The sequence below is a fragment of the Nyctereutes procyonoides genome, unplaced genomic scaffold (assembly GCF_905146905.1).
Source record: "Nyctereutes procyonoides isolate TBG_1078 unplaced genomic scaffold, NYPRO_anot_genome, whole genome shotgun sequence".
Lineage (NCBI taxonomy): Eukaryota > Metazoa > Chordata > Mammalia > Carnivora > Canidae > Nyctereutes > Nyctereutes procyonoides.
Genome location: NW_026575146.1, coordinates 14,319,042 through 14,346,629, shown reverse-complemented (window position 1 = coordinate 14,346,629; position 27,588 = coordinate 14,319,042). Strand labels below are relative to the sequence as shown.

General features: G+C 42.2%; 1 protein-coding gene across 1 annotated transcript in view; it reads right to left on the bottom strand.

Annotated features, from left to right (window-relative positions):
- Positions 1-23,477, bottom strand: part of SYTL3 (synaptotagmin like 3) — a 77,233-nt gene extending 53,756 nt beyond the window's left edge. The window contains exons 1-3 of the mRNA XM_055310846.1: positions 23,184-23,477; positions 20,782-21,000; positions 3,256-3,320 (exon numbers count right to left, since the gene is read on the bottom strand). Of these exons, the coding sequence (XP_055166821.1) occupies positions 3,256-3,320; positions 20,782-21,000; positions 23,184-23,293 (394 nt within the window). The 5' untranslated portion in view covers positions 23,294-23,477. The remainder of the gene's footprint in view (positions 1-3,255; positions 3,321-20,781; positions 21,001-23,183) is intronic.
- Between the last annotated feature and the right edge of the window lie 4,111 nt (positions 23,478-27,588).

Genomic DNA, 27,588 nt, shown 5'->3' with positions numbered 1-27,588 from the left:
CAATCAGATAGTAAGAAAATGAGACACCTCAGCATTTGGAAGCAATTGTAGAAGGGTCAAGAATTTGGTGTTTTCTTTTGTGCTGGTTGTTTCTTTTATACCTTGGGAGAAACAATAAAAGGGTAATTTATTCTCAGGTTGACTTTCATTGTCTGCTTTTTTTTTTTTTCTTGATATTTTCATTCTGGTGGAAAGTCACTGGACAAAATAAGAAAAACCTGGGAGTTCAGGTTCATTCTTATCCTATTCCTCTTATGTCAGGTGGCCACCATGCCAGCCTACTGCTTCCACTCACTTCTACTCACCAGAAGAGCAACCAGGAGCACCTGGGTGGCTCAGTGGTTGAGCATCTGCCTTTGGCTCAGGTGGTGATCCCGGGGCCCTGGGACTGAGCAGGGATCCTGCTTCTCCCTCTGCCTCTCTCTCTCTCTGTGTCCCATGAGTAAATAAAGAAAAATCTTATAAAAAACAAAAAGGGAAGAGTGCCAGAAAGATGATGAGAAGGTAGGGAGCATGCAGATACATGCACGCACACGTGTGCACATGCATGCATGCATACACAGCCATGTTGTGGCCTGCAAATTAATTTCCCTAATTAAAATAGTGATACTAAAACTTTCAACAGTGTTGAAAAGGTCCAGGATAGGTCCCTGGGAGTGGAGTTGTTATTGAGGAATTATAGAAATTTCACTCCCTACAGTCTTACCGTGTATGAACCAGGTGAAAAAGGAGACACTACCACCTGAAGAAAACCTCAGCCCCCGACAAAAAAGTTTTAAGTACAATCTACTCCCCAACATGGGGCTCGAACTCACAACCCCATGATCTAGAGCCACATGTCTACAGACTGAGCCAGCCAAGCACCCCAACAAAAAAGTATTTTAAAAACCCAAAACAGGGATCCCTGGGTGGCGCAGCAGTTTGGCGCCTGCCTTTGGCCCAGGGCGCGATCCTGGAGACCCGGGATCGAATCCCACGTCGGGCTCCCGATGCGTGGAGCCTGCTTCTCCCTCTGCCTGTGTCTTTGCCTCTCTCTCTCTCTCTGTATGACTATCATAAATAAAAATAAAATAAAATAAAAAATAAAAACCCAAAACAAAGCAATAAAACTTAGACCTCATGCTGCCATGCTTGCCTAGATTATGCCCTAAACGACAGCCCCAGGGAGGCAAAAAAAAAAGGTGATTAGTGAAGGAAACAAATCCTAGTGTGCTCCAAAAGGCCTCAGTACATGAACAGAAAAATACCTGGGATAGTCAACTCTCATGGACAGGCAGCATTTAGGAAAAAGTGTTAACAAGGCTGGGACAGGAGAGAGAGCAGTATCTCACTGTCCTAGGTGAGACCATACACACTTGCTCACTCTTTTGCTTGAGCATGCCCATTAGCACCTTACCTCCTTCCAGATTTGTAATAAGCTCTGCAGAGACATCATCCTTTCTTGAGTAAGAAGAATCAGGACTATAATCCAGGAGAGAATTTAATGCCGACTGAGTATCAACCTTAGTTAACAGTGCCTTTTATTTTTTTATTTTTATTTTTTTTATAAATTAATTTTTATTGGTGTTCGATTTACCAACATACAGAATAACACCCAGTGCTCATCCCGTCAAGTGTACCCCTCAGTGCCCGTCACCCATTCACCCCCACCCCCCGCCCTCCTCCCCCTCCACCACCCCTAGTTCATTTCCCAGAGTTAGAAGTCTTTATGTTCTGTCTCCCTTTCTGATATTTCTCACACATTTCTTCTCCCTTCCCTTATATTCCCTTTCGCTATTATTCATATTCCCCAAATGAATGAGAACATACACTGTTTGTCCTTCTCCGGTTACTGTGGCCAAGTTTAAAAAGGGTGTTGCCTGAGTTCTTCTCAACAGTGCCTTTTATAAGAGCTGAGCGTCAATGCTCAAACAAATGGCTTCCTTTCCTTGCCAACACATTTTGGGTTGTGGCTAAATAGCTTCTTCCTTTATCTCAAATGATCACTTTTTCCATAAAAAAAAAAGGGGGGGGGGTTTCAAGTCACCCTGTTCCCTCTAGGTCAGTCTTGGCTCCTTGCGTGCAGTCCCTGCTGTCCTACATCGCAGGGGATGTGTGTTACCACTGTGGATGAATGTGATTCACAGAGCATGCAGACTCCACTTTATCTTGAGGACACATGTGTGCACCTTTGTCAGATACATTACTCTCTTGTCTGTGCCGTTCACATCCTGATTTGGCACTGCTGTTACCAAAGCACAACTAGTTTCCCTCATGGTTTCCAGTCCTAGCTACCAATTACACAGTTACATCAGCTTTGCAAACACTTTACAAGATAATCGAGGTGCCCAGACCATGTGCGTGCTTGCACTTGTAGAGTCATGACAGGCCCTCACTTCCTAATCATCGATATCTGCTAAATCCTAATACCATTCACTGCCTGTAACCTTCAGTTATTCAATCATTTTAATCAAATATCATGGGCAAGGTTTTGTGCTTTGTGCCATAAGGGGCTAACATGATTTAAAAAGCACAGTTTCCACTAATGGAAAGAAAGAGAAGTATCCAAATAATATAACATATGGCACTTTGCACAATTATGGAAAAGATGAACAAACAAGAGCTGCTGGTGTTTCAGAGGAGGAAAACCCCACTCCCACAGGCAGGAAGTCGGGGAGACTCCATGGAGAGGTTAGAACTGGGATATAGAGGGGAATACCACCAACAAAGATGCTGAGCAGTGTGGGCCAGGGGGCAGGTGCAGGAAAACCACCAACCAGAGCAGAAGGTCAAAGGGAAAGGCCTGTCTACCATGACCTGTAAAGTTTTTGTTTGTCTGTTTAAACAAACTCCATGCCCAGTGTGGAGCCCAATGTGGGGCTTGAACCCATGACCCTGAGATTAAGACCTGAGCTGAGACCAAGAGTCCAACACTTAACCGACCAAGCCACCCAGCTGCCCCAACCTGTAAAGTATATTTTTATTAATTTTTATTTATTTATGATAGTCACAGAGAGAGAGAGAGAGAGAGAGAGAGAGAGAGAGAGAGGCAGAGACACAGGCAGAGGGAGAAGCAGGCTCCATGCACCGGGAGCCCGACGTGGGATTCGATCCCGGGTCCCCAGGATCACGCCCTGGGCCAAAGGCAGGTGCCAAACCGCTGCGCCACCCAGGGATCCCTGTAAAGTATTTTTTATATACAAAGTCTTAACACCAAATATTTTAAAACTAGGAATATATCACTTTACTTTAGAAAAAAATCTTCAGAGCATTTACCTTCTGTTGGAAATTTCTTGGCTCGTTCCTCAAAGAACCATTCTCCAGTTTTTATTTTCACATTTCTGGAAAACAAGCAGAAAGGGAGCCTCAGATAGAGACGTGATTGGTACTGTATTTGGCTCATAAGAGGTAGGTACATAGTATCCCATAAGATTAGTCTTGCAAGGGTCCTCAGTGTTCAAATTTCTGGCCCCATCCCCTACTTTACAGACCTCCTATAGAGGTTAAGTGATCCGACCAGTTAGCAGCAAACCTGGGAGTCTCTGCTTGGGTCCATTTTACCCTATATGTAACAGGTACATGCGATGTATACATACTAACATGGGTGTGTGATCAACACATAGTATGTACATAAGTGTTTTCTGAATAAATATATAATGAGAGACAGAATTACCATCAAAATGATCGATTAATTATGTTTATGGCAGTAAATAATGGCAGGAAGGATAGTCAACAAAAAACCCGATGCTGTCTATTTAGCTAGGGGGAGACCATCCCTAGGATATGTTAAGGTTAGTTTGTGTTAACCACAAGGTTTACTAAGAGCTAACAGACTAGCTGAGAAGTTTCCTGGAAGGACCTGAAGTGTGCTTCATGGTGATCCGGAACCTGGGTCCAAGTGGACCACCTGAGAAATGACCTCTTCATGCAGCTGCTGCCAGGGCTCATCTGCATCCCTGCATCTCCTCCAGGCTTGGTCATGTGAGGAACAGGGCCCTTTGTTTGCTCATTACTGGAAGCCAAATCCCAAAATACCTTGTGCTCTTGACAATTCCCAAATTTCTGGAGAAGCCACCCTCAACTTCAAAAAACCTTGGAAATGTAGAATTGTTGACATCCATTAGGATGTAAAAAACAAAACAAAACAAAAAAAAAACCACGCAGGTGTTACAAGTTATTCACACCCTTAAAATAATGTGCCACAAAACTTGCCAATTCCCGGATGTTGAGACTTTAAGAAAAATTAAAACTTTATAAATTCTTGTCTATTAAGTATTCATCAAAATAAGTTCTCCATAAGGTTATTTTAGGCTATATATAAACTCAAATGCAGTTTTCTTAATTAATGCTTACAACTGCTGTAAATGTAAGTCAATTCACAAATATATGTTCAACTACCCGTTTCTAAAAGAAATATCCTCTTTCTCTATGCAGCTCTAGTAACTGTTAGAAGACATCAACCAGCTTCTCCCCTTCATCTGGTGAGAAACTGCTGTGTTCGACAATGAGTAAATAAATTGTGATTCCCAATGCTTAGTGACTAGAACAAGGGAAAAATACACAGGGCATTTATATATTGTGATAACAGAATTTTGATAACCAGTCGCTGCCATTCAGAGCCAAAATATATAAAATATTCAACTGTGATATGTCTGTAGAGAGACAGGGAAATTTTGCACCATAAAATCAAAAATCTAATCTACTAAATCAACACAAAACACTTTGGGAACTCAGCTCCTAGGAAGCTTCCCTCTGGCATGTGAAGGCAAATGGGATGAAAGCTCAGGCCAGGTGTGGAGAGATGAATGGGGCGGGAGGTGAATTCACACTCCTTGGAAGGGAGCACACCTGCACACCTGCCTGTGGGCAACTCTTCCATCTTTACCTGCAGGACAAGAACTAACCGTGAGATGAGGAGAGTTGAGGAGCCAAATCAAAAGTGGAAGCAGGAGACCTCCATCTAATAAATGAACTCCACTTCTGGACTTTTCTGCTGGTGGTAAGTGACCCTTTCGGCCAATCTACCCGGTCACATGCTTCAGCCTGTTACTCTTGGGACTAAAAGCATCCACGTATCAGACAGGGCTGGGGATGGGGCAGGGCTCGCACTTGAAGGAGGTCAGAGCTAAGAATCCAGCAGTGAGTCAAACCACAATCCCCTATGGCCAGCCAAGGCTAGCCATTCCTTAGGCCAGCCTAAGCAATGATTCCCAAATACCCTTTATGATGCTGCCTGTCCACACCAATCCCAAGATGCAAAAAAGGGGACCATTTGTTGCTCTTATCTAAGAGGCGAGCAGACCTTGCAACAGCGAACCCATACATCTCCGTCCTTGTCAGGGCTAACACAGGGTAGACTGACTCACAGTAACCAGAGGAAGTGTGTATTATTTCTCCCAGATGTTTGATCAAAATCTGGCTATGAAAGCTTCTTGGAACATTTTTCTGAGCTCAGCAATAGGCTAATGCTTTTGCATTCCTCAGAATCAAGACTTCTTTAAAACTTGCTCAATCAATTGACAAATACATCTCAAAGGCAAAAGCCTAGGGTTGGTGGAGACAACAGAAGCCACAGTACTACGAGAGCTGAAGCTGGCATCTGACCTTGCCCCTGACTCTGCATGAGGATCACTGGCATAAATGCCAAGCACATGGTGCAGAGCCAGCTCTAACTACCCTTCTGGAGGTTCCAGCGTCCATTTCCATAGCCTTGAACTCTGCTAACACCGTCATTTCATCAGCAAACAAGAAATAACTGTTGAAAAGCACTTGGCAAATTCCAGTATACAAATGTTCTATGATACAATGAATGGATGACCCGAATGGAAAGATCGTTTGACCTGTTACTATCAGCAAGTAGTGAGCCAAACAGGCCTGTTGGAAAGCAGTTTTATTTTGCATCTAAATTACTTGCATCTGCAGATGGTTAACTGTCCCATCCACGCTTAATATTCTTCAAAAAGTCAGCACGATGTCCCAAGAGTTGCTTAATGTATTTTCCACCACGCAATGGACAAGAAGAGGCGGAAAATTGGTCTGCAGAGTCAGGATTTTGGGAATGTCTACAGAAGCACATTTCCCTGGGCAGATCTGCTCTCCACCCAATGTCCTGATAGCCAGGAAGCCTCAGGAGGGCCCTGGTGGCTCATCAGACGAATAAGCTGCAAAAAGTCCAGATGAAGAAGCCAAATACTGTAAAACTGAGCAACCTCACTGCTTTGTGCTAGCTTGTCCACCTGTTTGGTAATTCCCAGCTGAAGTAGTCTTGTGCAACTATACAGTTGAATTTTTTTTTCTTTACTTCAAATAATCTCACGTCTAAGATAGTTTTTAGTTACAAAGCAAAACAGTGAGTTTTTTTCCTGCTAGCTCTGTTGATCTGCTTTTTACAGGAAAAAAAAAAAAAGACTGATTACAGTGATTAAATCCTAGGTAACTTGGGGAGGACTCAGAGAATCAAGATGAAGATAAGGAAATGATTGTATCAAGCTGCTACCACCACTTCTTGCAAAACATTAGTAACCCTCCCTTTCACTTGACCTCAGAGAGAAGACAGGAGCCCCCTGTCATACTCAGTCCTGTATTCACATCCCTCAAGTGTGCCTAGGGCACATGGTAGGGGCCAGCGAAGACATGTGGATTGGTGAATGAAGAAAAATTCTCAGCTCTGTGGGAACACCCTGAGAACTGAAGAAATAAGCTGGGATCCTGCAGGCAGTGTGCATGGTCTAACGTGTGTCGGCCTCTCTAAGCACATGCAGCAGGGGCCACAGACTCAGGCACCAGGCGTAAATGATGGAAGCAAGCTGGGTGTGAGACAATAAGGTCGGGTGGGGACTGTCATGAGCTGGAGAACCTGTGGCTCATTTTAAGGCATTAAAATGATCAGTGTTAGACTTCATGCAGGCCAAACACACAAGGCCCGTGGGCTATCTGCAGCCTGTTGGTCACAAGTTTGTGATTCTTGGTTTGTGACATCAGTTAACTTAGTCGACAAGAGTGAGAAAAATCCCACTGTAGCTGGACAGAGCTGCGCTTGAGGCCTTGACAAGAAAAATCGGGTTAGATGTTGTGTATCACCCTATCTTCCCAGAGATCTAAGAAGGGCCCACCACCACCAACAGAGCCACAGGAAGGGGAGAAACAAGGAAGACATACTCATTGGTAATTGTTCAACCTGAAGACACAACCGAGAACTTCTGACAACACAATGCCACCCGGCAGGAGAAATAGAGTTCCAACAACTTCTCGGAGCACACAACAGTGGGAAAACCAGGGCACATTTTGAAGCACTTAGGCTTCAAAAACATTTAAGACCTGCTTCTAGGAGAAGGAGACCAGAAGATAGAAGGAGAAACCAGGCTGACGCCAAGAGACATCAGACTAGAACAATCTCTCTTAAAAAAAAAAAAAAAAAGATTTTATTTATTTATACATGAGAGACACAGAGAAGCAGAGACATAGGCAGAGGGAGAAGCAGGCTCCCTGCAGGGAGCTCGATACTGGACTTGATCCCAGGACCCCCAGATCACAACCTGAGCTGAAGGTAGATGCTCAACCACTGAGCCACCCAGCTACCTTAACATCAGACTAGAACAAAGACAAATCTAGGAAACTAAGAACACAAAAGCAGAGCAAACTGTTTACCAACAAGCAGGAGCAGAATTGAGAGCCTGGAAAGCTGAACTGGTGATGCTGACTCAGTAGACGTGCTTTTCCAGAACATGAAAAGAAAAAGACATTAGATGTTGGAGGAACAGAGAACAAAGCCAACCTACATATTAAAAGTTACTTCCCCGCCAAAAAAAATAAATAAATAAAAGTTACTTCCCAAGAAGCAAGGGCAAGTGGCATAAGAGATGATCAGAGTAATCATACCCGACTGAAAAAAATGTTACCGAGGCAAAAACCAAGCAAACCTTCACCTCACACCCATTAGAGTGGCTACTATGAAAAACAAAACCAAACAAAGCAACCTAAAAATAGTAAGTGTTGATGAAGATGTGAAGAAACAGGACCCTTATGCACTGTTGGTAGGATTATAAAATGGTGCAGCTATTATGGGAAATAGTATTAAAAAAATTAAACATGTAAGTACCCTACAAACCAGTAATTCCACTCCTGGGTGTATCTCCAAAAGAAATCAAAGTACAGACTCCTAGAGATGCTTGTACACCTGCGTTCACAGCAGCACCATTCATAAAAGCTAAAAGGTAAAAGCAAACCCAAGTGTCCATCAACAAATGAACAAAATGTGACATATACACACTATGGAATATGCACCTTGGAATACAAAATCTTAAAATGGATGGAAACTTGCAATAAGCTACAACACAGATGAAGCTTGAGGATATTCGATGAGTGAAATGAGCCAGTCATAAAAAGACAAACACTGTATGATTCTACTTATATGTGCACCTAGAACCTGCAAATTCATAGAGAAAGAAAATAGAATGCTGGTTTCCAGTGGGAGAAAGAAATAGGGAGTCTTTGTTTAATGGCTATAAAGTTTTAGGGCTTTTTGCTTTTTTTTAAGATTTTATTTATTTATTCATGAGAGACAGAGAGAGAGAGAGAGAGAGAGAGAGAGAGAGGGAGGCAGAAAAACAGGCAGAGGGAGAAGCAGGCTCCATGCAGGGAGCCCAATGCTGGACCCGATTACGGCTTTTTGCTTTTAAGAATTGATAGGACTTTTTAAAATTTAAATTCAACTAGTTAACATATAGTATATTATTAGTTTCAGAGGTAGAGTTCAGTGATTCATCAGTCTTACATAATACCTAATGCTCATTCCATCCATGCCCTCCTTAATGCCCATCACCCAGTTACAAAGTTTCAGTTTTGTGAGATGGAAAAGTTCTGGAGATGGATGCTGGTGATGGTTGCACAAAGATGTGAACAGACTTAGTGCCACTAAACTGTAGATTGAAAAATAGCTAAGATATTAAGTTTCATGTTATATATATTTTACCACAATTAAAAATATTTTAATCTTTTAAAAGATTTTTTTATTATTTGAGAGATGTGGGGTGCTCAGTGGGGAGGGGCAGAGGGAAACAGAGAGAAAGTCTCAAGCAGACTCCACACTGAGCACAGAGCCCCATACAGGGCCAAGCCCATGACCATGAGATCATGACCTGAGAAGAAGCTGGATACTTAACCAACTGTACTAACCAGGTGCCCCTAAAAAAAAAAAAAAAAAAAAATATATATATATATATATATATATATATATATATATATATAATATATATTTAAACTATATATGTATATATACTATATATAAATATAAAACTATAAAACTATATATAGTTTTTTTAAACAAGCAAATCCAAGGGATAGGCAGCTCAAAGGAACTTTATTCCATAAAAACAACATAGAGGAGCTCATACCCAGACATGGATGAGAAACTGGTTTTAATTATAAGTACACAGAAAAAAAAAACCCATGCAATGTTTGTAACACATAAAAACCAGATGATCAATAAAGAAATAAAAATAAAAATAGCTTCAGATGTCTCTGTCATATTAAATTCCAAAAGACAATGAGAACACATTTCTGGAGCTTTGAGATAAAAAGGGTAGGACCTAAGATTTTAAAACCCAGTGAAGTCATAGCTCATGATGGAAGGCTACAGAGGGCAACCTCAAATCTGCAATGACTCAGATCATATGCCACCCACATGCTCTTCTAGGGCAAAAAATCCTTCAAGAGGCACTTCAGTTGATTGAAAAATGAATCAAAATAAAGAACTTGCAAATTGGGAAATCATGGTCTCAAAAGATTGGCAATGAGTGCTTGAATGTGTTAAAACTTAGAGTTGGCTTAATAATTGTAAATATAATTATAAAATTATGCAGATGACAAAAATACTTATTGAGAGAGATATCACAGGACATAAAAGTAATAATTTGTAATAATGTAAATATTTCAAAATGATGACATGAATAGCATTTATAAAACATTTGTCTCTATGAATTTCTGTCTCTACTCTGGGTACCTCCTGTAAGTAGAATCATACATTTTTCCTTCTGGCTTCACTTATCATAATATTTGTAAAGTTTATCTGTGTTTTAGCATGTATTAAAATTTCATTCTTTTTTTTAGTTGAATAATATTCCATAACACGTATATACGACATTGTTTATCCATTCATCCATTGATGGACACTGGTTATTTCCACCTTTTGACTATTATAATAATGCTGCTATGATCACTGGCTTATTATTTAATATTTGAAAGCTACAGGGTTGTTTTTTTTTTTTTTTTGAAAGCTACAGGGTTGTTGTCAAAACCAACATTAAAGGGTGGCTGGGTGGTTCAGTTAATTAAGTATCTAACTCTTGATTTTGGTTCAGGCCACGATCTCAGGGTCCTGGGACTGAGTCCCACATCTAGCTCCATGCTCAGCATGGAATCTGCTTGGGATTCTCTCTCTTTCTCCCTCTCCCTCTCCTACTCATGCTTTCTCTAAAATAAATAAACAAGTCTTTTTTTAAAAAAACCCAGCATTAATAGTTTCATTTTGTTATTTCAGGTAGCAGAAGGTTTTCCAATATACTAGTTCTTAGGATCTGTCAACATTTTAAAATTTTCTTATTTTTAAATTTTGAGTAGGCTTCAGGCCCAATGTGGAGCTTGAGCTCACGATCCTGAGATTGAGAGTCACATGCTCTACTGATTGGCCCCAGGATCTATCAGCATTTATTTTTATTTTATATTATTTTTTTTATTTTATATTATTATTTATTATTATTATTTTTAAGATCTTATTTATTCACGAGACACAGAAAGAGAGAGGCAGAGACATACGCAGAGGGAGAAGCAGGCTCCACCCAGGGAGCCCAATGCAGGACTCGATCCAGGCATTCTGGGATCATGCCCTGAGCCAAAGGCAGACACCCAACCGCTGAGCCACCCAGGTGTCCCTCTATCAGCATTTATAAGAAGATTCACATTTTAAATACTCACATTTCCGCAATCAAACTGAAAATTAACCCAGATGCATTTAACATGTAAGATTATATGTTACATAGGAGGTTATGTGCATCATACCTCCTTTTCCAAGCATAAGGCAACATAAATTTATGCCCCTAGATTATGGAGGTTTACACACAAAGTAACCGTTTCAGAGGTGGCAAAATCTAGGTTAGGCTTTGAGGATTCTGTTCATGGTAACAGCTTCACTGCCTTGTTGGCAAGTTTTTATAATTATAAAAGTGGAAGGAATAACTGATTTCTTATCCAATGACTTCATTTCTGTAGTTATAAAAGTACTGTTCATACGGATAGCAAAGCACATAAAATTAGGCAGACATCTCTTTCCTTCTAAAGAAGCAGTTTTGCTAATTTATTTTCTTTTTTTTAGATTTTATTTATTTATTCATGAGAAACAGAGAAAAAGAGGCAGGGACAGAGGCAGAGGGAGAAGCAGGCTCCATGCAGGGAGCCCGATGTGGGACTCGATCCCTGGACCATGGGATCACGTCCTGAGCTGAAGACAGACGCTCAACTGCTGAGCCACCCAGGTGTCCCAGCTTTGTTAAATTTAATGATTTTTTTAAAGAAATTAAGTTTGAATCTGACAAAGATATCACAACACCTAATTCCATCATCACCAAAGCATCTCAAAAACAGGATTTCAGAAGAGTGTAACATACTGTGGCCAGCTTTAACATTAGCTAGAAATCCATGGGCAACTTTCTTTGAATGAAAATATCAATTCTAAACTATCTGCAGTGAGGGAACAGTACAGAGTTGAATCACCTAAAACCCCTAAATTCACACATGACTTCTCTTTGGCATCAGAATGTATTTTGGTCTGCTCTATGGATATGGGTATGCTATTGTGGAAATTCCTATGAAAACATGACTTCAAAGGAACTACATGCCTGTCTGGGATCCCTATATCTTCCAGAACCCTTAACTCTAGCTCACAGTTAACCAAAGCAGGACCTCACTACCCCACAAAGGCGCCAGCCCAGGAAAGCAGCCTCCTTGTGCTGACCTTCCCTACAGGGCAAAAGTTTCAGCTGAGCTGAGTGCAGTGACAATGTCAAGTATGAACAAGAGAATTAATGCTACAGAAGGTTTACTTTTCTCCAAGAAAGGTTTTAACAGCCAAGGCCTGTGTAACTAATCAAGTACTCATCACAGAAGAAATTTCAGCTTCAACAAAAGGAATGTTATTCAAATTATTGTGAAAGCATTCCCTTTAGTAAGTACAAAATAACCTTTTCAAAAATAAACTTTTTCCCAAAATGTTCTATACATCTCCACTTTTTTACTATATGTTTTAGTAGCACAAGGCTTCAAAGAATATTAAATGTTCATTACTCCCATTTGGCCAATGGATTAAAAAAGAATGTCATGATCCTACATATAATTATTATCTTTCATATTCCTACAGAAAGCAAGGTACATATACCTCATGAAATAGCCAAGCTATACTGTGAGGAACAAAACAGATGCCATCGCTAGGTGACAACTAAGAAGAGAAAAACTTTATTTCAAAGACCAAAAGGCTTTTCCCTTGTAAAATTGGTTTTTAGTGGCTAATCTCTTGAAAACGTGCAGATGTATAACTATGTGAAATATTTGACTCAATATAGTCAACTCGTTTATACTTTTTCATGTGAAGCACATGAACACAGTCACTATCAATAATGTTAAAAAATCAGATTAGAAAAAAAGTCAGGTTTTGAAATAGAAGATAGGCAGCAAAGACATGTCACTTTGACCCTGGCACCAAGCTAAAATCCTTATTCGCCAGCTCTCCTCTACCATACCCAGCATTCACTTGGGTTTCAACATTTCATGGAGCTAGAACTTTTAGTCATTTAAAGAGCAGAAGTATTTACAACAGTGACTGCAAATTATTCCATTCTCATACATTAACTATTTGCCTTGGTGGATATGAAATGGGGATTCAGTATTTTACCAAAACATGGGATTAGGAAAATGCTGGGACTATCAGTCTGAAATTTCAAAGATTATATTTTCCAAGCTCTGGGAAGTTTTACTTTAAGGAGAAAACAAAATTGCTATAAAACTTGTCTCATAATGTCACTTGATTTTCAACAAAAATTATTTCACACAAGGCAAAAGATACACCCTCCTGTAACGATAGCTTTGCATCTAATTCCTAATCTAAAATCTATTTGGGCAACAATAACAAAAAATCCCCTTTAATAAATTCCAAAATTTTATTTTAACCTTTACTGCTCTGTGCAATAATTCAAATCCCAAACAGAGAACTAAGAATGTGATAATAAATGCCGAGGTCTGTATATCAATCTGCAACCACTCAAGTTTCTCTCCATTAGCCTCAGGCCTAGTACATCCGAGACATGTGAGCAGCCCTGAAATCAAGAGTACTGCCTCCCACTATATGAAACCCTAACTCTAAAATCTCTGTTCTAGGGATGCAAGTATAAAGTTTAGTCTCTTTGACATTTCATCATGGTTGTTACCTCGTGCCATTTCATCATGGAAATTGTCAGTACGCTGCAGGGGGGCAGGGGGCATTAAGCAAAGAAGCAAGGACACATTTATACCTCTTTGTCTTCTTTCCTTCACCCAAATCACCCTCTTTTGATGGCTCCCGCTAAGGACAACATAGGGCCCCCCATGACTGGAAGCAACTTTCAACCAACTTTGTTCTTCCAAGTCCTTTTCAGTTTTTTTTTCTTTTTAAAATTTTATTTATTTATTCATGAGAGAGAGAGAGAGAGAGAGAGAGAGAGAGAGAGAGAGAGAGAGAGGCAGAGACACAGGCCGAGGGAGAAGCAGACTCCATGCAGGGAGCCTGACGTGGGACTCGATCCCAGGTCTCCAAGAGCACAACGGCACTGAAGGTGGCGCTAAACTGCTGGGCCACCGGGGTTGCCCTTTTCTTAAAAAAATATTTTTAATTTAATTTTATTTTATTTTTAATTTATTTTTATTTATTTTTTAATAATTATTTTTTATTGGTGTTCAATTTGCCAACATACAGAATAAAACCCAGTGCTCATCCCGTCAAGTGCCCCCCTCAGTGCCCGTCACCCATTCACCCCCACCCCCCGCCCTCCTCCCCTTCCACCACCCCTAGTTCATTTCCCACAGTTAGGAGAGAAGAAATGGGTAGGAAATATCAGAAAGGGAGACAAAACATAAAGACTCTTTATTTTTTTTATATTTTTTATGTCTTTGTTTTCTGAGGTCTTTCTGCTGCTTCTCTTTTGCTCTCAATTTCTTTTTGCCTCCAGCCTTATCACTTCTTGCCCCCTTCACTGCAAAGAGTTTCCTGTGGATAGGTGGCCTTCACCTTCCCTGCCCCTGGGTCCTCCCTGTGGAACACTGGCATATTCTGGTACTGCTTTCTTTTGGGGAAGCACCTATGCTCACACCCCGTTTCCTATGAGTTCGAGATCCAGGGTCTTCTGAGTGGCTTTTCTCCCCACAGGTGGGAGAGGGCAGAGATCTAGAAGGGGTGGGATTCAGAAGACCAGGGCTCTAGTCTAACTGACTCGCTGGCCTCGGGCTAAGTACCTTATGCCTCTTAGCCTCTTGTTTCTCACCTATAAAATTAGGATAATAATTGTAGCTGCCCCATAAGACTTTAGTTTTTTTTTTTTTTTAGATTTTTATTTATTTATGAGAGACACAGAGAGCCCGATGTGGGCCCCGATCCCAGGACCCCAGGATCATGACCTGAGCCAAAGACTGATGCTCAGCCACTGAGCCACCCAGATGCCCCCCCGCATAAGACTGTTTCGTTAAGGTTTAGATGAAACATGCTCATCCCCACACTGTATCCTCCTTCCCCAACTGATGCCTGTCTCCCTCTCTTCCTGACTCTTCGAGAAATACTCCAAACACACATGCTTGAAAGTCACCTAGAGCCAGCTCAGCCCTCCCTCCTCTGAGTTCCCAAGGACTCTTAGCAGCTCCAAGAGAAAATGTGCCTTGAAGCAGAAACCTCATAGGTCTCCTGGAACCTTGACAGAACCCCGAGGCCAGGACGTTCCACAGGCCTTTTGCTCTGATTGCTCTGTCAATGGGTTTTGCTTTTTTAAAATTGCTATCCTACAGCTTTACCTTTCCTGACTTAGAAAACCGCCTTCCTTCTTCCTGATCCCACAATGGATCCACTTCTTCCCAAGGACTGGATCTGAGGCTGACAAAGCTACAGAGAGAGAAAAGCCAGAAAGGCCCACCCCCCATCCAGGAACTCACTCAGTTATGATTGTCAAATATTCTAAAGTTTAACCAGCCTTTTCTCTAGGATGGGGGAGGCCAGGGTGGACCAAACCAGACAGGGAACAGAGAGGCTGCAAAGAAAGGGGAGAGGGAATATGTGTTGTTATAAGTTATTGCCTTCTGTCCCCATACAATTTCCTGAAGCAATTTACTCCTCATAATGCAATTATCTTTGGTATTTTGAAAAGCATCCTTATTTCAAAACAAGGAAGTTGGGATTTTAGAAATCACACTGTGTGTACTTGGAGGGTAGAGTTACAATAGCCAGGGCACGATGCCCTCTTGCATCGCCTTCCTGGGAGACTGCCTCGGCCTCACCCGTCCTCCTGTTGTGATTTTTAGCTTACAATAAACTATTAGAAGACAAAAATATGCCAAGCATTTGACCCCTTACCAGGCAATGTTTACTATTAGAGTTCGAATACAGTTGATTGAAAGGAGGGAAGAAAAGCTGAAGACCTTTCTAGATGTTATTTGGAATTGTTATCTCCTCTCTCAAGAGCCCTGGTGGTGGTGCAGCTCTTAGCAACTCCCAGTCTTTCCTTCTCAAGGGATTGAGCATGGAGGAAAGAGAAAGAAAGAAAGAAAGAAAGAAAGAAAGAAAGAAAGAAAGAAAGAAAGAAAGAAAGAAAGAAAGAAAGAAAGAAAGAGAAGAGAGAGAGAGAGAGAGAGAGAGAGAGAGAGAGAGAGAGAGAGAGGAGGGAGGGAGGGAGGGAGGGAGGAAGGAAGGAAGGAAGGAAGGAAGGAAGGAAGGAAGGAAAAGAAAGAAAGAGAAAAAAAGAAAGGAAGGGAGGGAAAGAAAGAAAGGAAGGAAGGAAGGAAGGGAGGGAAAGAAAGAAAAGGAAGGAAGGAAGGAAGGGAGGGAAAGAAAGAAAAGGAAGGAAGGAAGGAAGGAAGGAAGGAAGGAAGGAAGGAAGGAAGGAAAGAAAGAAAGAAAGAAAGAAAGAAAGAAAGAAAGAAAGAAAGAAAGAAAGAAAGAAAGAAAGAAAGAAAGAAAAAGAAAAAAGCAAAGCCTGAAGGACAAAGCCTCAACCAACCAAAGGGACGTGAGTTAGCTCTGAAGTCAGTGTGACTTGGCATGCTGCCGTGGAAATAGGTGTGTTGTTCAGGAGCAAAGAAATCTGGTTGAACAACTTCACTTCTCCTTGGATGAAGGATTGAAATTAGGCCTTGCAAAGGAGGAAACCTGAGGACTTTAATGTCAGGATCCCATGAAACACAACTCTCCCAATTTAGGGGGAGAGGAAGCCCAGCCAGTGGACCCGCACCACGTGAGTGGCTCTCGGGATCTCTGTCCAAGGGCGCTCAGACATCTGCAGCAACACTTAGAAGCTGTTTTCAAATCCCAAAGTCTCTGACTATTCTCCTAGACTCACACCAGATGAACATTCCTCCCTTCCCCTAAGTTCTGCAGTGCCCTTGTGCACGCTGTCCCCAACAAACAGAAACACCCGTTCTTGTGTTTTCAAGAAATCCATGACCAGCACATCCTTGCGTTGGAAAGTGGGAGCCCAAGCCAAACATGCTGTTTATCATTTTTGAAATGGGTAGTTCAATATATCAATTCCACGTTATAAATTGTTTTAAAAACATCACAACACCAAATGATTGAAATATGTGAAGATTCAGGCCAGCCCTGATAGAGAGCACACTCATTTCTTTATCCGAGTATTCAGTGCAAGTCAGCTTACGTCTTTCCAAGCAGCCTTACGTAAAGCTGCGTGGGATGATGTGGCATAGGAGGGCCCTGAATGCACCTCTTCCCACTGACACCAAATCTGCAGCCTCATATGGAGAAACTCCCTCTGAAGAAGAACTGAAAACCAGCTGAACTGACCTTCCACAAGGAATGATGGAAGACCACACCCAGATGGGCAGGAGAGGCAGAGACATGGTCTTGCCAGAAGCCCCCTGGCCCCCCAGTATGGAGACCCAGAACAGGGAGGGATTTCACAAGTGCAGTTTCTCCCAGAGGAGTGAAGGGTTTATGCCCCATGCCAGGCACCCCAACCCTTGGGACCTGCACCAGAGAGATGTGCCCCCAAAAAGTCTGGCTTAGAACAATGGGATTTATATCCAAGGAGCATGTGGTCTCACTCACATGGAGACCCGGGACAAAAGCAATCTAGACTCTTGAGCCTAGATGAAAAGCATCTAGACTCTGTGTGAAGGACATTCATTTTCTAATCTTAAGGCATCTGCTTGAGGGGTGGGGGACAGGTGGGACTCTCTCCAGAGATGAACACCATTTCTGCAGTCTCCCTCTATCCTACTGGCATGGGCAGGTACACAGAGACATGGAACTCTCCTGCTGCCTTGCTAGGGCCAGTGGGGTGAGTGGTCCATGATATTTTCCCACTGCCTTGCTGAAGCTGGCGGGCATGTGCCTTCCTGGGGCTGGAGGGTACAAGTGGTCACAGCATTCTCCCACCGCCTTGTTGCTGCCAACGGGATGCAGAGACAGCACTCTCCTGCAGCATCACCGAAGCCAGGGGCCATGGACGGCCAAGGCATTTGCCCACTGCCTTTCTAAAGCTGGTGGGCATGCCCTATCCCTGTACTCTCCAGCTGCATTGCAAAGCCAGCAGGTACCTGCAGCCCAAACAGTGGACACCCATTGATCACCTAGCCCTGGTGGCCAGGGGGCTTGTGTTCCTGGGCCCCACAGGACTATAATAATTGCAAAGACAGTTCCTGGCAGGATACAACCCCCAGGGTGCTGCACAGACAGCAGACCGAAGCACATCCCCAATCTCACCATGAAGAAGTCCTATTTACTTGTCCTGGAGCTTTTGCCTGAGGGACAGACTTCCTGCTTGCCACACAACCAGAGATTATGAAGGTGTTTCTCAGGGAACACAGGCAGAGAGACAGCATCCTTGCACTCAGCCCTGGCCTTGCCTCAACTCTCCTCAATCTCCCAGGAAGGAGCTTAAACATGTCTAGAGCCCTGTATTTTGCAACCTTCACCCAAAGGACACCTGTGGACCTCCTAGTCTGGAGACCAACAGAGTTTATGACTGTGGTCCCACAGGACTGTGTTTATTTGCATACTTTAAAAGCTGCTGCCTATGGGTCTAGCTTCCTATCAGCCTTAAACTACATTCTAACAGATCCTTCCCTTTGGAATATCCATATGTCTTGGCACCCCAGCAGAGCCCTGTCAAGAATAAATCAGGCTAGGGATCCCTGAGTGGCTCAGTGGTTGAGCATCTGCCTTTGGCTCAGGGCATGATCCTGGGGTTCTGGAATCAAGTCCCACATCAAGCTCCCTGTGGGGAGCCTGCTTCTCTCTTTGCCCATGTCTCTGCCTCTCTCTGTGTGTCTTTCATGAATAAAAAAATAAAATCTTTAAAAGAGAGAGAGAGAGAGAGAGATTAAATCAGGCTTCCTGGGCAATCGCAAAGGTTGGAAAGAGCTAGGGTGAGGTTGAATGACAAGGTTCATCACCCACACGAGGCCACTCCTTCAAGATGGGGAGAGGTTGCTTTTTGGCCTAACATGTAGAAACAGAGAGTGTCAAGCAAAAATGAAGACACAGAGAAGTATGTTCCAAATGAAAGAACAAGGTAAAATCTCAGAAAAATACCTTAATTTAACAGGGTAAGTAATCTAGCTGATAAAGAAATCAAAGTAATGGTCATAAAGATGCTGACCAGACTCGGGAGAAGCTCAGATGAATGCACAGTGAGAACTTCAACAAAGAAACGGGACACGTCGGCAAGTGCCAAGCATTAGTCATGGAGCTGAAGCACACAATGGAAGGGATCCCCAGCAGACCAGATGAAGAAAAACAGATCAGCCATCTGGAAGGCAGGGCAGTGGAGCTCACCCAAACAGAGGAACATAAAGGAAAAAAAGAAGTCAGAAGAAGAAGAAGAAAGAGAAGGAAGAAGAAGGAGAAGGAGGAGGAGGAGAAGAAGATGAAGATGAAGATGAAGAAGAAGAAGAAGAAGAAGAAGAAAAAGAAGACGACGACGACGACGACAGCCTCACAGGCCAATGGGACAACATCAAGTGGAATGACATTCACCTTACAAGGGCCAGGAGGAGAAGAGAGAGAGAAAGGAGCAGAAAGTTATTTGACAAAATAAAATAATGGCTGAAAAGTGCCCTCACCTAGGAAGAGAAACAGACATCCAGGTCCAGGAAGCCCAGAGAATTCCAAATAAGATGAACCCAAAGAGATCATACCAAGCACATTCTAATTAAATGTCAAAAGTTAAAGATAAAAAGATAATTTTAAAAGCAACAAGAGAAAAACAACTTGCTACATACAAGGGAACCCCATAAGATAATCAGCAGATTTTTCATCAGAAATTTGCAGCCAGAAGGGAGTGGGATGACGAATCCAAAGCACTGAACGGAAAAAAAGCTGCCAACCAAGAATACTCTACCCAACAAGGTTATCATTCAGAACTGAAGTACAAATCAGGAGGATGGTAACAAGATCTATGTGCTGATCACTTTGCGATATATACAAATATCAAGTCATTATACTGCACCCCTGAGGCCAATATAATGACATATGTCAATTATACCTCAATGAAATATTTTTTTTAAATAAATAATGCAGGGCACCTGAGTGACTGAGTCAGTTAAGTGTCTGACTTCTGATTTCAGTTCAGATCATGATCTCAGGGTCCTGGGATTGAGCCCCACATGGGACTCTCCACTATGCTTGGGATTCTCTCTCTCTTTCTCTCTCCCTCTCCCACTGCCTCTCCCCCTACTCATGCTCAATAAATAAATAAATAATCTTTAAAAATAAGTAAATAGCTCTACACAGGCTCACCCTAATATTCCTTATGTTGACATTCTCTGAATGAGATAAATTAAGCTCTAAGAGAACTTAGGCACCTAGTTACAAAATCCAAATGAATCTTAATTTCTGGGTTAGCCTGTCCTTAGCCATTACAAACAAATATTTTTTAAATTAAAAAAAACTTTTTATGTGGTAAAAATGTATTATTTTTTAAAAAAGATTTTATTTATTTAATCATGAGAGACACAGAGAGAAAAAGAGGCAGAGGCACAGGCAGAGGGAGAAGCAGGCTTCCATGTGGGGAGCCCGACATGGGACTCAATCTCGGGTCCCCAGGATCACACCCTGGGCCGAAGGTGGTGCTAAACTGCTGAGCTGCCTGGGCTGCCCAAAATGTATTATTTTTAAAAAAGTTCTATCTTAAAAAAAAAAGTTCTATCTTTACTTATTCACTTGACAGAGAGAGAGAGAGAGAGAGAGAGCGAGCATGAGCAGGGGAAGCAGCAGAGGAAGATGGAGAAGCAGGCTCCCCACTGAGCAGAGAGCCTGACTGGGGACTCTATCCCAGGACCCTGGGATCATTACCTGAGCCGAAGGCAGATGCTTAATCAACTGAGCCACCCAGGTGCCCTAATATTTATTTCTAAACACTATAGCTTCCAAGTCTAGAAAGGGAGCTTCATATTAAGCCCTCTGTCAACATTCATCACTCGAATTTGAGAAGTGACAGCTCTCTTTGTCAGCAGTTTGTGAGGGACCATCTCTGAGACCCGAGTCCATAGGAGGAATCTTACCTGTCCTCAAAGCACACAGTACACTTCCAGGCACGGGTCTTCCTCAGGAACACTCGGCACTCAGAACACACACGATGGCTGCAGCCCTGGCACACGGCCCCGCGGTTCAGCAGGAGCCCCAGCTCCTGATGGCAGCGTGCACAGGAGTTCTCTCTGTACTCCTGGCTCACGCTCTTTGCTCCTTTCCACCGGAGATGCTGCAGGTGTGTTTTCAGTTTCCTGTGGCCCAAAGAGTCAGATAATAAGATATGACTAAATGGAAGGACAGACCCCAGACATGCTCCTACATGGCAAAGGCCCCAACACCAACGCCATAGCACAAGAATAAAGAAGGGGCTTTGGCATCCAACACTCCCGGGTAAAACATGGATGGCTGTGTGACTATGGATCTCATGCAATCTCTCCAGAAGGGGGCTCTGAGATTTTTCTCCACTGTGAAACAGAGATGGAAAAAAGCCTACCTCCCAGGGATGCTGGGAAGATTAAATGGCAAAGCCTAAAAAGTGTCAGGCATGGAGAAGTTAGGGGCTAGTTTTGTTCTAGGCTCATCCCTCCATGCCCAAAGAGCATCATAAGGGTTAGCAAGAACAGAGGACAAAACACACGCAGAAAATGCCATCAATTTTAATATAGAAGGCATGGAAAGATCTATAATGATATGCACACCTGCTGCTGTCATTAAGTCTCAGTAAAATTATTTAACTAATGCTATGTTTTTGCTACTGGATTCTTTTTTTTAACGGGTGGTCAGTTCACTTCCAGTCCCTATTTCCCCGAGACAATACCCCAAGTGCCAGGGGACCTTAGACTGGACCCCAAAGAGGTGTTATTAACCAGAATACTCTTTTTTGAAACATCTCTGCTAGCTATTTTTAGAAGAGAGAAGTCAGTCTTGAGACGCAAGTTTATGTTCATTCAACTTACAGGATTTGCTCTAGTCAGTTCCCTCTGGAAAAAAATTTCCTTACCACAGTGTCCATATTACTTTGTTTCTATTCAAAATCATACTTCTAAATCACTGAAAGGCCTCCAATCATCAAAGACAATCCATTTTGTTCAGTGTATTATTTTTTTTAGTGGAAGAAAGTATAAGTGCATTTAGAGAGCTTTGGAATGACAGGAGAGGACAGAAAAAACACTGTAGGGGCGCCTGAGGGGGGCTCAGTTGGTTAAGCATCTGCCTTCAGCTCAGGTCGTGATCCCGGGGTCCTGAGATCAAGACCTGTTGTGGGCCCTGCTCAGTGGGGAGCCTACCTCTCCCTCTCCCTCTGCTCCTTCCCCTGCTTGTGCTCCCTCTCTCTTGCTCGTTTACTCTCTCTCAAGTAAATAAATAAAATCTTAAAAAAAAGGAAAAGAAATCACTCTTTCAGATAACCCACAAATTTCTCTCATTCCTCAAGCATTTGGTTGCCCCAAATTTTATTTTATATGTATTTTTCTCGACAGACTCTGAAAGAGTTTTGTCATTAAAAACAAAATCAAAAAGCCTATTCCATGTACTTATTTTTCAAACATCGATAAACGAGGCATCACCATTTATAAAGGTGAAACTTGACCGCTAACATCAGCAGTTTTGATCTGGTCTAGTCCTGCTTTATTAAGTGTAAACTATTATCAAATATCGCATGGCATGTGGCTTCCAGACAGACAAGGAAAGAAACTTCCTATTGACAGATCGGTCAGAGAACAGGCTGAGCAGGTTCATATTTTATGCTCCCCCTGTCCTCAAAGCCAACTTGGAAGCAAAAGCACACAAAGGAAAAGACAGGAACGGATTGCAGTGGACCTGCTATTTCTACGTTGCTTTCTTGGCTTTTCTGTGGGTCTTTGGTGACCCTCCCCCCCAAAAAAAACAATTTAGGCAACCTATCACTGGAGGTCTTTCCCTTGTGAAGCATAGTAGAAGCCTGAAAATCTTCCTTTTCTTTCTCTTTTTTTTTAAAGTATTTTTATTTATTTATTCATTAGAGGCACACAGACAGAGAGAGAGACAGAGGCAGAGGGAGAAGCAGGCTCCCTGGGAGGGAGCCCAATGTGGGACTTCAACCCGGGACCCCAGGATCACAGCCTGAGCCACCCAGGTGCCCCTGAAAATCTTCCTTTGAATTAGTCCCACAAAGTAGCAAAGGGACAAGCAACAGACAACAAACTTAGCACCAAAGGCATTATTTTAAGTGAACGACAAAAGCAGCCTCCCTTTTCCCTAATGTGGGGAGCTGAGTTATAGGGCAGGGCTACCTGGCCCCCACCCCTCACAGGGCCACTTGCAGAGGGGACGCCAGGACACCCATTGGTCAGCAAGCAGCAGTGAGCAAGCAGGTGGCAGCAAGCCAGGTGGCAGCAGGCTGCAAGGAGGCAAAGCCCAATCCCAGAGCCAGGCACCCGTGTGGATGACAACATACCGGATCCTTTCCTCCTCGATGTTTTGAACCGCCTGGTCTCGGTACAGGACCTGGAGGATGACCTCACGTTCCAATTCCTGGAGGGAATTCAGACTGACTTCCCGAGCCATTCCTTCTCTCGTGTGTAGACCCGAGTTGAGGGTCACTCCATGACCTGGACACGCACCCCTGTGCTATGGGTGAGCTCAGAGCGTCCAGGAGCAGCCCCGTGTGCTTGAAAGCGCTCCTTCTCCTATTTCATTGGCAACTGTTTGGCTCGTGGCTCTTTTTTTTCCTTTTTAACTGCGTCACACTCCCCAGGAGAAGAAAGTCCCAAGAGGCTGTCTGTCAGCTGGACTTGTGGCTCCCAGAGTCTCATGCCACCCAGGGGATCCTTTCCACTGGGCCCTACTGCTGCCTCTGATGGCTGTCTAAGACAAAAGCATATCTTTTTTCTGAGGTTTTTGCCAGAGAGGGTTATAAATCAGGCATGGCTCCAAGCAGATAATTTCTGCAAAGCAGAAGTGAGCCCCAATCTGAGGGAATTTACAAATGGCAGTTAGAAGAGTATCGAGGATATTTAGAAGCTAACTTTCCCCTCCAGTGCTTTCGGGTCAGCAGCAGTGGTAATTAGAAGCCCAGCCAGTTCAATGCCTGTAGGAAAGACAACAACGAAATGGCATCATTTTCCTGACTTGTGTGTGTTGGCAGCATTACTTCAGAACACACAAAATGTTCCACATGGACCTTTGCACCTTCTGCCATCGTGATAATGTAAGATTTTAAATTTTATTAAATTGGCCTTCTCATGTTTCTAAAAGCCACAAACTTCTAAACTTGAACTCTTCTAGAATGAATCCAGTATCTCCAGTGATTAGAGCCATAAAGGTCCATGTTTAACACCCATCATCCTAATTGGAAATACATTAAGAGAACTCAATGTGCTCAATGCTTAGCTATTAGTTTTACAATTCATTTCAAAACTCAAAAGAAATTTAATCAGTTGGGGATGTCTGAAGGATCATCCCACAACCTCTATCTATCAATTATTTATGGTTTTTAATGGTTTTCAAGGATGTCTTTTGCATGGGGTCTTGTTTCTGTTTAATGCTGGTTGAATGGTTCTTCATCCATTCTCCCTGCTTTTGTCCCCCTCATTGGTGACATTGGGCTCACATAACCTTCAATTTGCTCCTCCCCCCAACCAAGAAGATGGTGTTGAATTTATAAAACACTGGCTAGATGCATATCAATGAAATACAGAAAGTGTAGATCAAAGCAATATACTTTCTGTAATGCCATTTTGTTATCAAATGGACATGAATTCTTTAGTAATAAGATTTCCTTTCAATGCTTTAGAAGCTAAACTTTTGTTGGGCTTCAACAGAAATCCACATTATATTAATTTATGATCCATAACAAATCATTAAATAAGAGGTTAATAGAGCCCTAAGCGATCATTTTCATTAAGCAGAGATTCTTAAACTTTTTTTTTTTTCTTAATCTTTGGTAGTCTGGTGAAGCCTGTGTATTTAAATGCATAAAATAAAATATATTTAATTACAAAGGAAATCATATACCAAAACATTTTAATATAGTAATATATATATGTTCACTGATGCATGATCTAGCAGTGATCTAACAACTATTATAGTTTCAAAGTAGTGATTATAAATAACGTCTTGAGATAGCTGTAACATGCATTGTGGTAATGTGATTTCCATTAGTGATTTCTATTAGTTAACCAGTCCTGCTAATTCTACTGTGGTTTGATGCCTATATTCATAATGGAAAGAAATGCTATATTTGAGTTAGAGGTAGACAAAGATCTAATCTTTTCCCCATCCAAGTACACAGCCCTATCAACTAAGGATTCAAGGCTTAAGGGATTCTAGATTTGTCAGTTCCTCTACTGTGGGACAAAGTTAAAATGCATGGCTCACCCAACTGCACAGGTTGCATGAATAGAAGAACAGAAAGACACAGAGCTCTGAAAGGGGCACTCTTGGCCTGTAGGCTTCAGGGAAGTACTCACCTGTGCCTGCCCTCAAAAGGCTTCCTATCTAGAAGGTGGCACAAAGCAACAGGATGCCGGGCTTTGGCCCAGGCTGGCTGGTAATCACTATATGACTGGTGCAAAGCCTTGACTTGTCTTGGTCCCCAGTTTCTGGATGAACAGATGGAACTCACAGATCTTAGTTCCCAAGGCTCTGAGTCTCTGGAAAAGAGGATAGCAATACAGAATAACGTATAATCAAGTAATAAGTGGTAAGGTGCAAATTGGCCAATATGTCATCAACTTTATGAGCTTATTTCTTCTAAACCTGCCCCTTGGATCTTCTTTCTTCTTATTTATTACTGGACCGAGAACGATCCAGTTGGTCTGATTCTCAAATATTTGAAATGAAGATTTTTGCACTTGGCTCAAAACAGAAGATTTGTATGCACTGAGCTTTCTTTTGATGTGGTTTTTGCACTCTGCCCTCTGGCTCTGGTCATGCAGTATGAGGTTGGAAATGATGGAAATGACGTTAATAAGTGGACTCATTGGGGGAATCCCAGCACAGGCAAATGTTCACTCATTCAGGTAGCTGGGTTTTACAGGAATACAGGATTCAATTATTACGTAAAATCAAATCCATGGCTGTGGGCTTCCAGTAGAAAGGGCCATTTTCAAGGATGAGAGAGAGTTCATCCTCCCCTCAGTGGCCATTCGCTCCTACTTACAGAAAAGTAAAATTCAGTTTGTTTCTCAGATCCATCCATCCATCCATCCAGTAAACATTTATTGAGCACCTTCCAAGTGCTATTCAACTGCTTAGAATATCACTCAAACTTAAATCACTCAACTGGTGATTTACACTCTATCCCATGTATAACAAGACTATAATGTTGCTTACGATAAAAGCACATACAGGACAATTAAAGTCAGCAGTCAGTGTGGAAATGGGAGATCATTCTACCAGGAACCTGCAGTGAAACAGTCACTGTACTTGAGCATTGGATGTATTTCTGACTGTCCTAGTAGCTAAGGCAAAACCAAACAAAATGAAACAAAACAAAAAATCAAGGTGATGTATATCATTCTGATAAATCAAAGGAAGATGAGAAGGACCTCCTCAAGATGTAAAGGGTATAGACCAAGAAAACAATTAGTCAAGCTGTGGTTCAGCAGAAGAAGCAAAATTGTGCTTGAGGTATCATTATTAAATTGATCTTAAATTAAAGCTAAGAAGCTAGCACCAAATCATAATTCATTAAAAGCATTTCAAATAGAGATCAAAGCATGGTGCTTTCTAGTATTACAAGGCAACACTGGCACAAAGCATTGAAAACAAGAGGATAGTTGTTTAGTATCCATTCCCCTGTGTTTTTTATTCTTGACTTTCAGAAATTTGATTCTAGCTTCTGTAAACCTTCAGTCATTCAAGCACTTGGTTATTATTTACAAGTAAAGCCTTCTATTGTTAGATGGAAATGTACTTTTTCCTTTAACCTGCAGGATCTGTCTCCAGATCCTCTGTAAACAAGAGGTGACTTTTGGAAATGATGCCATCAGTACTGCAGAGAGCATCACATCATGGCCATAAATTGAGACTGTTCATAGGGCATCACTTTAGGATCATTCACAGCAAGATTTAACAGAAACCCAGACAGATGTTTTCTCTTTGGTTTCTAGCATTCTCCTAGTATCCCACCTGGCTTGGAGGTTTGGATATTCCATTTACCGTGCTTAAGCCACAGCTGCTTCATCTCCTTGGGACTTGCCCAGGATTGTCATGAGGGCAGTACCACACTTACATCTTTAGCAATTTGTGGGGTGCTTTTGGTTGTCACAGTGACAAAGAACTGTCTTGCATCCCCATGCAAATGTTGACTATCTTACCAGATAATTCAATTATGAAAAAATCATAATTACCTGATAAAATATAACTCTTATAACAACACAAGGTATATTTTGCAGGATTTTAATATACTCTGATTTTTCCAGGATGCAACTCTTGTGTAGACTGAAGGAAAACTGTACTTTGTTTCTTTTAGAGCTTTAACAAGAGCTGTTTATCATTTCAGAAAGTTGCATCACCAAAAGCAGCATTGTTTGTAGTATCTGAATGACTCCTTCCACATACCGGTAACAATCTGCATTTATAAATGTCATATTGGGGCAGCCCTGGTGGCGAAGCGGTTTAGCGCCTCCTGCAGCCCAGGGTGTGATCCTGGAGACCCAGGATTGAGTCCCACATTGGGCTTCCCGCATGGAGCCTGCTTCTCCCTCTGCCTGTGTCTCTGCCTCTCTCTGGCTCTGACTGAATAAATAAATCTTAAAAAAAAAAAAGTCATATTGGATGTGACTCTATTTACACACACATCTGACAACTTCACTGGGTCTTCTAACGTAGTTTACATATCCAAGTACCCATTACAT